Source organism: Monodelphis domestica, chromosome 2 (genome assembly GCF_027887165.1).
Source record: "Monodelphis domestica isolate mMonDom1 chromosome 2, mMonDom1.pri, whole genome shotgun sequence".
NCBI lineage: Eukaryota > Metazoa > Chordata > Mammalia > Didelphimorphia > Didelphidae > Monodelphis > Monodelphis domestica.
Genome location: NC_077228.1, coordinates 145,805,288 through 145,820,362, shown reverse-complemented (window position 1 = coordinate 145,820,362; position 15,075 = coordinate 145,805,288). Strand labels below are relative to the sequence as shown.

Below are 15,075 nucleotides of genomic sequence, written 5' to 3'. Positions count from 1 at the left end.
AGCTCTCTCTTTTCAGGGAGTTCTCCTTTTCTCCAAATCTTCATGGCTTTGGAGACACATGCTATTATCTTCTAGAACTTGATGTGAGCCTTCATTCTGGCTGATGACTGGGCTTGGACTGACTGAACAACAGATCCTTCTTTCCTAATATGCCCATTGTTCACCTTAGCTTAGCTTCAGTCACTTTTCTGCAGTTTGTTTCAAAGCACGATGCATCTAGCTCTATTAATGGTTTCTTTCCTCAATTGTTCCTTATATTATTACTTCCACAAGCCTTCTTACTACTTAAGTGACTCTCTAGTTCTTGCATCTTTATATCTAGATGCTGAGATTATAATTTACACAAACTAGAGAACATCCTCTTCAGATGCTGCTGTAGCAAAATACTCTGCTTATATCCCAAGGAATAGCCAAGAATCAAGTTTTACAGTTTACAAGTCAGAGATTGGTGAGAAGGCAGGAGGCACCATCCTATGACTTGGGAGTGGCTGCAGATGGGCTTTCATACCTTGACTTTTCCAGGTAGACAGAAGTGTTTTTAGCTCCAAAGTGGAATGTTCAATTGGGCAGTTCCAGCTCCTCCTTGAGGCAGAACCTGTTCTAGCTTCAATTATGACTAAACAGCCACTGCTACACACATCTGCTCCAGGATTCACTTCCACAATCCTCATGAACCATCGTCTCTTGATACTGGAAGTTTTATAGTGCTGCTGGATCTTCAAGGATCTTGGACTTTAGATCCAGTGTGAGTGAGGCCACACCACTCTGAGGGCTCCTTTCCTAGGCTTTGAGGTTCCTACCTTGGGGCATTTTTAACTCAGGATACCCCCAGTTCTTGCTGCCTCCAGACACTGAATCTTATAAGCCCTACTTGTTGCTTGTTATGGTGGGAAGATAAAGAAATATTTGCCTGCACTTGTGCTGGCTCTGTTGATGGTTCCCATTTCTATTACCCATGGGTTCCTAGCTGATTTTTTATGTATTTCTAGGATAGAAGTAATTGTAGTTTCTTATTGGAGTTCTTGATAAGTATCTGACATGCTGTGAATTTCAGGTTTTGGTTGAGTAGGTCTGTGGGAATTAGGCTGCCTACCTCCATTCATGTAGCTATCACAGCTGGAGGTCTGAATTCTCCAAGGTAGCAGTTGGGGCAGAAGAAAAGACTGCATGTAAATCATATTATACCAAACTTCTTTTGAAAGTAGTGAAATTTGGCCAATTCAAACTTGGAAGACCTGATCTACCTTTCCAATGAAAATGAAATCTTCAATGTAAAATATTGATATCTTTTAATCCTTGAGTTACATTTCTATAAATTCAACATAATGTATTATAGTAACTCGCAAGTCTCATGGAAGAAATAATAATCTCTATTGTTAAATAACCTCTACTGGGATACTGACAGATATTCAAAGATAGAATTGATATATTACTGAGTGATGGGGACAAAGCGAGGGTCTGAAACTGGATAATAGCCCAGTATGTGGGAAGGAATGAAAGGGGTACATCTAATACTAGAGGAGGTGACCAAGGATTCCACATGGGGGTTGGGGGGTGAAAAGGACAAGAGGAGGGCCTTATAATATTTAAGGGGCTACATGTATTTTTAAAGTCACAGATATATACAATTATAATAAATATAAAAACAAATAATGGCCAAGTTAAGGAAAGAAGGCTGCTAAATTTCTTTTAAATTCAAAACAGTTTAATTTTTTTTACATATGCCAATTTAAATATATTACTTAGGACCCAACATGTCCTTTGGTTTCACCCACTCATCAAACTGTTCTGCTGTGAGATACCCAAGTTCAATAGCTGTTTCTTTCAATGTTGATCCATTTTTGTGTGCTGTTTTGGCAATCTTTGCAGCCTTGTCATATCCTGAAGGAAAAAAAATAAAAAGGAAATAAAGAGCTGTTTTCACACACAAAGAAACATAGCTCTACGACATCATAAAATGCATATTTAAGAATGTAGAAAAGTAAGTCTGAAAAATAAACATAATAATGCCCAATGTGTAAAATGAAAAATTTTGGAGCGGATACAGGAAAATAGGCACCCCCATGACTGAAGTATGAACTAGTTTAGCTACTCAGGAAAACAATTTGGAATTCTGTTCCAAAAGCCATTAAATTGTGTACAACCTTTAATCTAACTACACTACTACTAGGACTACATTCCCAAAGAAATAAAAGAAAGAGGAAAAGGACTTAAAATACAAAAATATTTGTAGAAGCTTTTTTCATAGTAGCCTCAAACTGGAACGTAAGGGAATGTCTACCAATGGGGAAAGGCTGAACTATGGGGCATGAGTATAAAAGAATATTTGTATGACATAAGAAATGGCAAAATGGACAGTTTCAGAGGAAACTAGAAAAACTACAAAGAAAGGATACAGAATAAAGTGGCCAGAACTAGGAGTACAATTTCTACAATGACAGCAGTGTACAGAAAAACAACTTTGGCGAGGTGGAGTCAAGATGGCAGCATAGAGGCAGTGAAAGTTCAGACCTCTGAAAATCCTTCCTTACCAATTACAAACTAAATGCTCCTAGAGGACTGAAAATCAAACCTAACAAAAAGACAGAACCAAGGAACCCTCCTGCTAGACTCATTTTAAAAGATACGCCCCCAAAAGCCAGAATTTGAGATCACTCGGGTTTAAGGGGAAGGGAGAAGGAAGGTCCCAGGACCCTACCCACCCACCCAGAGCACTAAGCCTCCAGCAGCAGCTGGAACCTCTGGGTGGGCAAAGGCTCTGGTCTCAAGGGAGTACCTTGCAGGCAAAGCTGTGCCAGGCTAAGAGCGTTGAACACAGGCAGTGGGGAAGAAATTAGAGAAGGAGCACAAAGAGGGCAGTCTATTTGTAGCAGTGGAGACCATCCATATTGCTCCCCCCTTCCTGGAGGTTTTAGCCTCAGGGAACATCCAGCTCATCCCAGGTGGACTTAATCTCATCAAAAGTCTTCAGAGGTCAGGGAAGCAAAAGCTCCAATACCCCTCCCCCACAGGCTGCACTGAGAGACTTGCTGACAAAACTCCAAAAAGGAAGACTGACAGAAAAGCCCAAAAACAACAAAAAAAAAAAAATTGGGGAGGAGCCAGAGTACAGACAACTGCAGGGAGTAAAGAAGGGGTAAATATGAGCAAACAACAGAAAAAGAAAAAAGAAATTACAATCAACAGCTTCTATACAGGCAATGAACAAAGAGCAAACAGAATAGAGGAGGAGGGAATACCAAGAAATAAAACAGAAAACCCAGAAAATTGGACACAGGCTTTGGAAGAACTCAAAATACAATTCAAAACACAATTAAGAGAGGCTGAAGACAATTGGGAAAATAACTTAAAAATTAATATTAGTCATCTGGAAACAGAAGTACTTGAACTAAAATGAGAAAATAGTGTCTTGAAAGCCAAAATCGACCAGCTTGAAAATGAGCCAAAGGAGATGAAATATGAGGCAAAGAAGATAAAAGATGAGGCAACGGAGATGAAAGATGAGGTAAAGAGTATGAAAGATGACCTCCAAAGAAAATCAGACCAGAAGGAAAAGGATGACCAAAAAGCCAGGGATGAAATACAGTCTTTAAGAACCAGAATACAACAACTAGAATCAAGTGACTTCACAAGGCAGCAGGGCATTATAAAACAAAATCAAAAGAATGAAAAAAAAATGAGGAAAATATGAAGCATCTCATTCACAAAACAGAAGATTTAGAAAATTGTTCCAGGAGAGACAACTTAAGAATCATTGGTCTACCTGAAGACCATGACAAAATGAAAAGCCTGGACATCATACTACAGGAAATTATCCAAGAAAAATGTCCTGATATTCTAGAACAAGAGGGAAAAGCAGAGACTGAAAGAATCCACAGATCACCTCCTGAACTTAACCTGCAACTGACAACACCCAGGAATGTTACAGCCAAATTCAAGAACTACCAGACCAAGGAAAAAATATTACAAGCTGCTAAGAAGAAGTCGATTCAGATACCATGGAACCACAGTGAGGATAACACAGGATCTGGCTGCATCTACACTGAAGGACTGAAAGGCATGGAATGATATTCCAGAAAACAAGGGAACTAAGCTTACAAACAAGAATCAACTACCCAGCAAAACTGACTATATTCTCATAAGGTAAAGTATGGTCATTTAACAAAATAGAAGAATTCCAAGCATTTGTAAAGACCAGACCTGAACAGAAAATTTGATGTCCAAGCACAGAATTGAAGAGAATCATCAAAAGGTAATTTAAAAAGAAGGAAAAGAAAAAAAGAAAAACAACTTCAGAAAGCTACAATCATGATCAATGTAATGATAAAACATGAATCCAAAATACTTCACTAACCACGAAGCATACCAAAAGGACAACAAACACATCACTATGACCAAATTAGATTTATACCAGGATTGAAAGAATGATCTATTAGAAAACAGAATTAGTATAATGAATAATTAAAATTTTTAAATATACCAAATAACATTATACCAATACATGTAGAAAAGACTTTTGATAAAGTATACCATTTATTTATGCTAATGCCACTATAAAAGTAGGCAAAGTATCTTTTTATAATAAGATGAACAATATCTATCTAAAACCAAAAGCTAGTCCTATATCCAGTGAGGAAACACTATAAGCTTTCCCAGTAAGTACAGAAGTAAAGCAAAGATACCACTTTGTCACTCATCCCTGACACAATCCCAGAAATGCTGATAATATCAATATGAAAAAAGAAAGAAATTACACTCATAATTAGGCAAAAAGGAGACAAATCTGACCTTATTTGCTTAAGTCAATAATGTTCTAAGAAAATCCTAGTGAATCAGCAAATAAACTAAGGCAATTAAACATCCCTGTTGTTATCATTCTTAATGTAGCATAATGTAGTGTACAATTCGGAGTGGGAAATACTTTGGTTTCTAGTTGGCATCAATTACTTATTAACTGACTATAACCATGAAAACGTTTCTTAATCCTCTTCAAGTTCTTCAACTGTAGAATGAGTTTAATACTAACCTCATAAGACTACTGTGAAGCTTAGATAAGATAATGAAATAGATATAAAGAGATTTACAAACCTTAATGGGACCACTTATATGGCAACCATTATTACTACAAAGGAAGGGCCAGGGGAGGGGTATAAAAAAACAAGAAAACAAGCACCAGTTAGCAAGCTTTTATGTTTATCATATGCCAGGGACATAAGAAAGCACAGCAGAAGGAACAGAAGAAGGGAACAGCTTCATGGAAGAGATAGCCCATGATTTAAGTCTTGAAAAGAAAAAAGTATTCTGGTTATGGACAAAGCCTGTACAACTGAGCAGAGAAGTAAGATGGAATATCAAATTTCAGGAATAACAAGTAGGTCAGTTTTGCTGTCCCCTGATTCCATTCACCACCCCTGTGATTTCCCAGATAAAAACTCCTTTCTTTGGTCAGGATACCCTTATATGTTATCTTTCTCAATTAAAGCATAAGTTCCTTGAGAGCCAGGACTGTCTCACTTTTGTATTTGTACCCCTAGCTCATAGTACAGTGCTTGGCAAACAGTAGGTATTTAATAAATATTTTTGTCATTTATTCCATGTTAAGTTCATTTAAGGGAGTAACAGTATGAACTAAGACTGGAAAGGCAAATGGGAGTCATATAGGGAAGGGCAGTTAAGGGCCAGGCTAAGGAGTTTGTACTTTATCTTATATAAAGGCAACATAGCAGAATGCAGTCATTTTTTAAGCCTAAAACACCTGGATTCAGGTCCTGTCAACACATATTATGTCAAGTCAACATATATTGACTCACTCTGAAACCCCTCAAAAGACCCTAGGCTGCAGAAAAGCTGCACTGATGGAGGTCTTTTCCTCATCTGGAAGTTCCCCAAAGCAATGAAATTCCCGGTCCTGCCTCTATTCTCACAGGAAATTAAAACCACTGAAGGTTTTCAGCAAGGGATGGCCTGGTTAAACATTAGAAGGATTTTGATTTGATAAGATATGTGGAAGCTGGATTGAAGACAGAAAAGAATAGAGATTTGGAGTCCAATCAGGAGGCAGACCAGGCAAGAAGTAATGAAGTATTGTACTGGAGTAGTAGCCATGTAAATAGAGAGGGAGGGAGGGATTTGAGAATAGCTGTGTACAAGATCTGGTAATGGACCAGATATCAGAAAAGAAGGAAAGGAAGAGTCAGGAGGTAATGAAAGTGATTGACTAAGAGAATGAGTCTGTCCTCCAAAAATCTGAGGAGTCCTAGGTTAAAGGAAAAAGGAGAGGAAAGGGAAGGTAATGGGTTGAATCTTTTATAGTTTGAGTTTGAAAGTTCTGAGTCATTCAGGAGGAGATATCCAGGAGGAGGGTGACAAGGTGGGGATGGAGTACTCTGGAAAGAGATTAGTGCTATATTTGGGAGTTACTTGTATAGGGATGATAACCCTATAACTCTTAAACACATGGATTCTAAAAGTCAAAGGATTAAAAGCTAACTCTAAGGTTTTGAAGAAAAATAAATGTTGAGAGGTTTATATGAATACAAAGTATCCTCCAAATGCCAAATTCTTCTGACTGTGAGATCAAAAACATAGTATTCCTTATTAGAAAACATTAAAACTGATAAATCTCACTGCTGTTAAAAGTGCTTAAATAAATTAGGATAAGATTAGGTTGAAACAGACTTGGTCACAATTTCTGCAAAATTAGTTTTAAGTTGACATTAAATTAATATGTAATTTGCTTAGCTAATTCAGATTATAAAGACAAGGATATTTATAAGTAATTTAGATACTAATATTCATAACAAAATGATATCAAAAAATTTTCTAAATTCTTCTAACAATAGGGTGAAAATAATCTTTCTTGAGAAAAAAAAACATAAGAGTAAAAATATAAGTATCTGGAGAGAATTATACATCTTGATCATATACCACGTTTTACATATTTTATTCCCAATTATGAAAAGAGAAAGTATTTTAAAATTCAATTTCTGAAGGAAATGAGTTTAGACAAAAACCTGCATATTTTTGAAAAGATCAAAATAATATAACAGAGCAGGAATATCAAACAATACATATTGCCAATCATCTAGTTACTAATCGATGGAGAACAAATGCCACCTAGTGATATTTCCAACTAGTCATTATTATGAAGCATCCTTTCATAAATGTTAACCATATGAATTCCACTATGATGAAATAATTATAAAACTATTATAACCAAGTTCATTAAGCTATTTCATAAATAAAAACCTAAATGAAAATTTAATAAATTTGACCAATAAATAAATGGAATGGCATTTTCAAAGTACGATACATAATTCCTTAGCATTCACTATTTAAACACAAAAAGTTTTGTGTTGTTTACTGAGGTATACAATATTCAAATGTCATTTGCTGTTTTGCTCTCTTTCTTTTTCAAATCAAGGCCTAAGTGTTAAATTTTCATATTTCTTCCCTAAATACTTACCTATATGAGGATTAAGAGCTGTTACCAACATCAAAGATTCTTTCATTAGTTTGTTGATTCTTTCTGTATTAGCCTGAATTCCAACCACACAGTTATCAGTGAAGGAAACTGAAACATCCCCCAGAAGCCTTGCTGAATTTAAGACATTTTTAATCTACCAAAAGAGAAGAAATATTAGATGTCTAAGTTATATGTATATAAATAGTATTTTATATTTGCAAGTATACATGTACACAAATCCCCTACATAACATCATATTGAGTAGATTCATGAGAAACTAATGAAAAGATGTGAACAACAGTCACACAATGGGAAGATAGAGATGGGGTACAATTTGAATTGTGGGGGAATCACAGATCCATTGGGGCAAAATGAATTCTCTTTGAGGGTTTCTCATTTCATACAATTTTGAGTAATTTTTTAGAACAAATCCTGTTTTGCCTCATAACTTTTGCTTTCTCTGTACAAATTCAGCCATGACTCATAAAAGAAACTTGGTGAAAGAGACCCAATATAAAGCCTTCGGAAAACTAAAAAACTGATTTTTCTTCAAGGTAAGACACATCTACCAAAAAAATACCTAAATAGTTTCAACATATATAGGATCAAGAACAATTAATAATCCTAACTTTTTGAGATTTTGTCACAAGATTCCCCAGGTTTAATAATTTTTTTTGTCCAAATCAAATATGGGGAACTTCCTCTAATAATGCAGGATATTCAAGTATTCTTGTTTTATATCTTCTCCCAGCATACCTTGCAAGGCCTTTCCAATAGATAGCATTTACAGTAGGTAAGAAAAGTTAGTAACACTTTTTTCTTCTGAGCAATGTTTGTTTAGAAGTGTGGTTTAAAAGGCACTACCTTCAAATAGGAGCACTTCCAGAGACTAAAAGAAAGCAGGGGAATAATAGCTTACATTTGCATAATAATAAGGAAGCTAGGTGATGCAGTGAATAGAGGAAGGGACCTGAAGTCCAGAAGGCCAGAGTTCAAATTAGAACTTAATATCTTACTAGTTTTATGATTCAGAGTAAGTAATTTAACCTCCTATTTCCTCATCTGTAAAATGGGAATAACAACAATACTTTTATTCCCTAGGGTTGTGGTAAAGATAAAGTGCTTTGCAAACATGTAAAGTACTATTTAAATGTCAGCTATTATTATTATTATTACTTCTTTAAGATTTTCAAAGCTTTTTCTTAAAAAAATAAAAATCACAAACTGTAACTGATTATCTGTAGCAAAGTTTAAAGCTTTGCAGACCCAAATGGGTTTTAGTTACCTTTAAAAATCTCTTGGAAAGGGAGCAGCTGGGTGGCTCAGTGGATTGAGAGTTAGGTCCAGGGATGGGAGGTCCTAGGTTCAAATTTGGCCTCAGACACTTCTTAGCTGTGTGACCCTGGGCAAGTCACTTAACCCCTTATTGCCTAGTCCTTACCACTCTTCTGCCTTAGAACCAATACCCAGCATTGATTTCAAGATGGAAGGTAAGGGTTTTAGGGGGGAAAAAATCTCTTGGAAGGTAAATTTAGACTTAAATTGAACAGAATTTCAAGTTTCTAAGTTGTCATTACTTTAATTCAGTAATTCACAAGAAATTAGTCATTCCACAAAAAAAAGTTTATGTGGCAATTTTAACTGTTTTAGCTGCACTGTTTGTGAAATCTTAAGTCTCCTAAATAATACTAATACAGGTCTAACAGTACAAAAGCCAAGACTAATATTTTTGTTGGCCAATCTCTATTCTGACTTTACTAATATAGCATGCTATGATAAATACTGAATGGATTTTGCCAATGTGAGGTGAATCCCAAATCCCTTTCCATACTGCCCTGAAAGATGGCTTCACAAGGCACTGGATTGAAATCTATATTAGCACCTGAATAATCATTAATTGATGGCAAACTATTATTGATTCAATTTTTAGAAGTATCTGATGAGGGAAGAAAAATTATTAGTTATTACTTCTCTAATGAGAGTCCATGAACATCTATTTTCCAATGTAATTCAATTTAAAACGCTTTTTCTATGTCAAATACAAATCTTTATGCTAAAAAAATTCAGGTTATCTGGAAAATGAGATGTAAACTTAACAGGTTATTTTTTCTTTGTGAAGTTCTTGAGATATTATTTTATATACTCCATGATTATCTTGTAATAACATTTCTATCCTTATACTTTATAAACTGAAAAACTGGGAAATAGGAAAATGAACTGGCTTTCCAAGATCACAAAGCAAGTTAACTACAGAAATGGGAAAGAAGTTAAGACTTCTAAGCTGAACTCAGTTTTGCTCTTGTCAACATGGAAAAACACAGAACTACTAAAGTAGTCAGCAAAACCAAATCTTTAATCAGAAAAGAGACTGATCCTTAAATATCAGCCTCCACACAGAGCCAAGTGTTAAAGACCACATGGAGTCGAACCCTGGGGGCTCTGAAGACAATGTCTTGGAGAGTATCACTGTGCCAGACAATTCTCCAAAGAACAATAGAATTTGGGAATTCCCCTTCCCTTAGTTCCCTTTTGGGGAACTAAGAACAAGGAAGCATGATTGACGGGCTTTACAAAGGCTACAAGGAAATAAGAAGTCCAAGACAGGACTAACAGGGATAGGCTGATTCTTTACGATGCATACTAAAGAAAGAGTCTAGCCAAAGACTGGACTTCCTGGGAGAGGATCTTGATAAAGGGTACTTAACATTTGTTTATATCTACCAATCCTACCTAAACTGGGATCATTAAGTACTTGAAGGTCTATTGTTCACTCTGAAACAAACTCAATCTGGGATCCCCTTAAGGTATTTTTCCAATGGACAGGGACAAACCTAGGGTTCCCAAAAACCAAGTGGACATCCTCAGAAAATAGACAATATTCATAGTACTAACCATACCAGATTGTTATGAAGATTAAAAAAAGATATTATATGTTAAGACATTTGTAATCTTTTAAGTGCTATGTAAATGGCCAATTATGTTATCAACCAGACTTTTAAAAATGAACCATATTTATAGAATATCTACTATATATAACATTAAATATTTAAATACCTTTAGACTCACCTAAAATATTTTAAAATCATAATGAACATTATTATGATAAATAGGTACATGAAGTATTGTTCCAAGGCATTAAAAATATCATCAAATCACCTGAATTATGTACAAGACACCAACACCGATATCTAAGACTGTTTAACATTAATACTCTTTTAATCCCTAAATCATATTTGTTTCCTAAGTATATAATATGGCACTTCAGAAATAATCTATGAAAGATATATATCAAAACAAATTGGTGTACATGAAAACAAATGTCAAATGAAAGTCAAGAGATATTAAAGATTAAATTTAAAGCTTACTATCATTGGTTTGAAAACATTCAACTCAAAATGTCCATTGCTGCCTCCAACTGTAACAGCAACATGATTTCCCATTACTTGTGCTGCAACCATGGTAACAGCCTCACACTGGGTAGGGTTCACCTTTCCTTTGAAAAGAAAAAGAAAATGCTGCCAATGAAAAAGTAATTTCTAATGTGAAAACAATTATATTATTTATCTCCTTTGCTATTCCCATTTATGCCTATGCTGATGCTATATCCCCCATTTCAAAAGAGGTTCCCTGACCCAACTGTTTGTTGAAATCTCCTTTTCTCCTCCATGGCCCAAATGAGATATGACCTTCTACAAGAAGCCTTCCCTGAATCTCCTTCCTTAAAAGTTATTTTAATAATCTGCCTGATTCTAAAATTTTGCCCCTTTTGAGTCCTTTGTCTTATTCAACTCTTCATGACCCGATTTCAGGTTTTCTTGGCAAAGATACTAGAGTGATTTGCCATTTCCTTCTCCAATTCATTTTACAGATGAGGAAACTGAAGCAAATAGAGTCATAGAGCTATTAAGTATCTGAGGTCTAACTTGAACTCAGGTCTTCCTCACTTTAGGCCTCGCACTCTATCCATTGAACCACCTAGCTGCCATTCCAGCATACCTTATAATATCATATTCCCTCCTTTCCCATTAGCTTGTTCCCTCTTCCTTGGGGGCAGGAGATTGTGCAGAGCATAATAATGCCTTTCATAGGACAGGTATTTCATGTTTGTGATGAGGTTTTTTTTCAAGTCAAATAATCTAAAATGAAAAATGTAGACATTATTCTAAAAACTTCTAAAATATATAATAAAGATGAGGCCCTCATGTCAATGCACTCAGTAACACAATGAAAATAAAAAAGTCCTTCCTAGTGGAAGGGGCACAAAAAATTAGGCTGAGGTGTTACTCTATAGCTAAGAGCCACATTAGTCTAACATATACAAACCAGTATCTGCTGGCTGCCACAATCCTATGCTAGAAGATGGCTGCACTTAGAAAGCTCCACCAATAACTTAAATATTATCTTGATAAAATTTTGCCATGATGCAACACAGCCTTATAGCACATTTGGAAAGTCTTTCCAAATATGATAAAGTAATGAGAAAATGCCTTGAATAATCTATTTTCAAAATTTCAAAATCTTATAGCATCTGAAAAGTATCTCTTTTAAGTATCTTTTAAGTATTTAAGTATCTCTTGCCTCCCCACATTTTTAATTATAGAGTTACTACTTCTAATAAAGTCAACTCACCAGAATCTATACTAATGAAAGAGAGATATGTGACAGACAACCAGATCATCTATGGAGAGGTACAAGGAACCTTGGAGGTCAAGGTCAAGCTGAAGCTACTCTCCCATTTTACATATAAATAATCTGAAGTCCAGAGAAATTAAGTGACTTTCCTGAGAGAATGTGTCAATACAAATTTGCACTCTGGTCTATGACTTCAGGTTCTATGTTCTTTGTTTCTATTTGATTTTGTAATGCAATAGAATGATTATTACATTTTTATAGCATATTTATTTTCCTAAATATGGTTTACTTTGGCTAGAAAAAACTAGTCTGCATTTTCTGAGTAAATAATAAATGATGACAATGAGAGGACATCCTAAAACATATTGTATAAGAGGACAAAGTCTATGTGCTTTAATTGCATTTGCAAAAGGTAATCCACAAAATAACACAGATAAATGAGATACCTATATTCTAACTAGTACAATCTCTTCTTAAAATAGTAATCTTTTATATTAAAAGATGCTTAAAGATGGATTGTAAAAGATTACTAGTCTAGCATGGCTAACAGTTGGCTCTTCAAGATTCGCAATTCTAGAGGATGAATTTTTTTATTTCAAGTTCTTCATATTATTACCTGTTCTGTTAATATTTTTAAAAAGAATTAGCAAAACTTTTCAGCTCTGGTGTCCAGTCTTGACTATTATAATTTACTTTGAATGTGTATGTTTAGAATCAAAAGGAATATGTAAACAAATTTTAAGTTGGATTATTCAGTGTTTTGAGTGAATTTCTCTGGTATTTAAAGCCTTTTAAAATATGGCTCAAATCTACTTTTTCCAAGTTATTATACTATTAAGTCCCTCCTCCTTTTTTGAACTTTATGTTCCGGCCTGACTTCCTGTTCTCTGAACATAGCATTCATCTCTCATGTCTGAGCCTTTGAATAGGTTGTCTATCATACAGAAAGTGTATATAGAAGGAGCACCCTTCCACCCTCTACTTCCTATAACTACTTGTTTCTTTCAAGCCTTAGCTTCAAGGGCATCATCTATACTATAAACTATTTAGCATTTTGTTAATTGTCATTTTTGTGTTTATTTCTCTGAGTAAATGTTGTGTCTTTTGGCCCCTGGAGATTCCCTACCAATCCCCCAGTCCCCTCCAAATATAAGCTCCCTGAAAGCAAGGAATGTTTCACGGTTTAGTCTTTTTGTTGGAAAAGGGTTGGCATAATTCCTGGAACATTATAGGTCCTTAATCAATGCCTATGAAATGAAAGAATTTATTATAGTGTTTCCTTTTTCTTCCTGCAGACAAATCACAAAATAAATCTATCCTAAACAATGCTGAGAGCTATAGTGAGGCTTCATTTTTAAGTGAAGATCAGACGGAAGGTAAGGGTTTTTTAAATAATAATAATTTCCTCTTGACTTTTTGTATATTTTACTCCATGCCTCAAGAAAATAGTAATGCTCATGTACTATAGCTACCTTTCTTGTTCCCTGATGCCATCCAACCAAGTCTACTGGAATATACAAAATCAAATCATGAGAAAAAGAATTTTAAAGCAAAAGGAAAATTTACTTTTTTATTCCAATTTTCTATTACTAAGAGGTTTAATGACTTGTTTAGGGTCACACAATATGTCCTGTAGCAGAGGTAAAATATGAATTCAGTCTTTCTGATTGAAAAGCTGATTATACTTTCTATTATTATCTTTCTCCTTACCTTTGAATTGAGGAATAGTGTTAAATATAAATTTCCTTTGGTGTAATCAAAACAAAATTTGATGCCAAGTCGGATCCTATTTTCCACTATAATTACTTAGAAGTAAAGTTTGAAATTGTCTTTATTCCACACAACTTAATTATCATACACCACTGTAACTACCTCATTAATTTTAACTATCCTAAATTATATTAAAATAAATGCAAGTAAACATCAAAATCCTTATTAGGATGATAGGGTATGTGTTCTGGGTCACTAAAAAGGCAAATTTTAAAAAGCTGAACTTAATTTTGTCATTAATTTGTTACCTGGCATGATACTGCTCCCTGGTTCATTCTCAGGCAAAAGCAGCTCTCCTAGGCCTGAACGAGGACCAGAACCCAGAAAACGAATATCATTTGCTATCTTCATAAGACTGCAGGCAACAGTGTTCATAGCACCACTGAGTTCAACCAGAGCATCATGAGCAGCCAATGCTTCAAATTTATTTGGAGCAGTAACAAAAGGCAAACCTGAAGGGGGGAAAAATCACAATGATTTAAGATAGAACATCTTTTTCATCAGTATGGGCAAGCTAAATCAGGATAGAATTTCTCTTCAAAAAGGTAAAATATGACCAGAACTAAGATTTCAAAATATTGAAGGAATTATTTCATCTCAAACAGCTGAAAGAATGATATATGGATATGTTTCAAATACTGGATACAGCTACCCTTCAGGTGCACAATACCACCCAAAGCACATCTAGCAGAATGATAAGGTTCAGGGTTCACCTTAGAATTAATCCTTTTCCACTAACCTTTCCCTCCCTCAAAACTGAACTGACTGAAACAAGCCATCAAAGAACTCCCTAAGAAAAAATGCCCAGGGCCTGATGGATTCACAAATGAATTCTATCAAACATTCAAAGAACAGCTAATCCCAATACTATACAAACTATTTGACAGAATAAGCAAAGAGGGAGTTCCACCAAATTCCTTTTATGAAACAAATATGGTACTGATTCTATGTAGCATCCCAAGCATATTCACATCTATGAAATATAAATGACTGTATGGTTACCGTGTCTCCAAGCATAAGGTTATACCAATGAGGCTTGTGAAGGTAACCTTGAACTGGCCATGCGGCCCTTGGCTAAGACAAGCTCATTAACATGCTCGGACTCAATTCCCCGGGAAAGTGCGGTTTGCAATCTACACGCCCAAAGGTGTTCCCTCTAACTTGCCACCCAATCTTAATTGTCCATACTTTGTGATGTGGTTACTACA

General features: G+C 35.2%; 1 protein-coding gene across 1 annotated transcript in view; it reads right to left on the bottom strand.

Moving 5' to 3' along the window:
* Nucleotides 1-1,683: 1,683 nt before the first annotated feature.
* FH (fumarate hydratase) overlaps nt 1,684-15,075 on the bottom strand; it is a 38,491-nt gene continuing 25,099 nt past the window's right edge. The window contains exons 7-10 of the mRNA XM_001377911.5: nt 14,116-14,319; nt 10,831-10,958; nt 7,466-7,619; nt 1,684-1,881 (exon numbers count right to left, since the gene is read on the bottom strand). Coding sequence (XP_001377948.1) covers nt 1,739-1,881; nt 7,466-7,619; nt 10,831-10,958; nt 14,116-14,319 — 629 coding nt within the window. The 3' untranslated portion in view covers nt 1,684-1,738. The remainder of the gene's footprint in view (nt 1,882-7,465; nt 7,620-10,830; nt 10,959-14,115; nt 14,320-15,075) is intronic.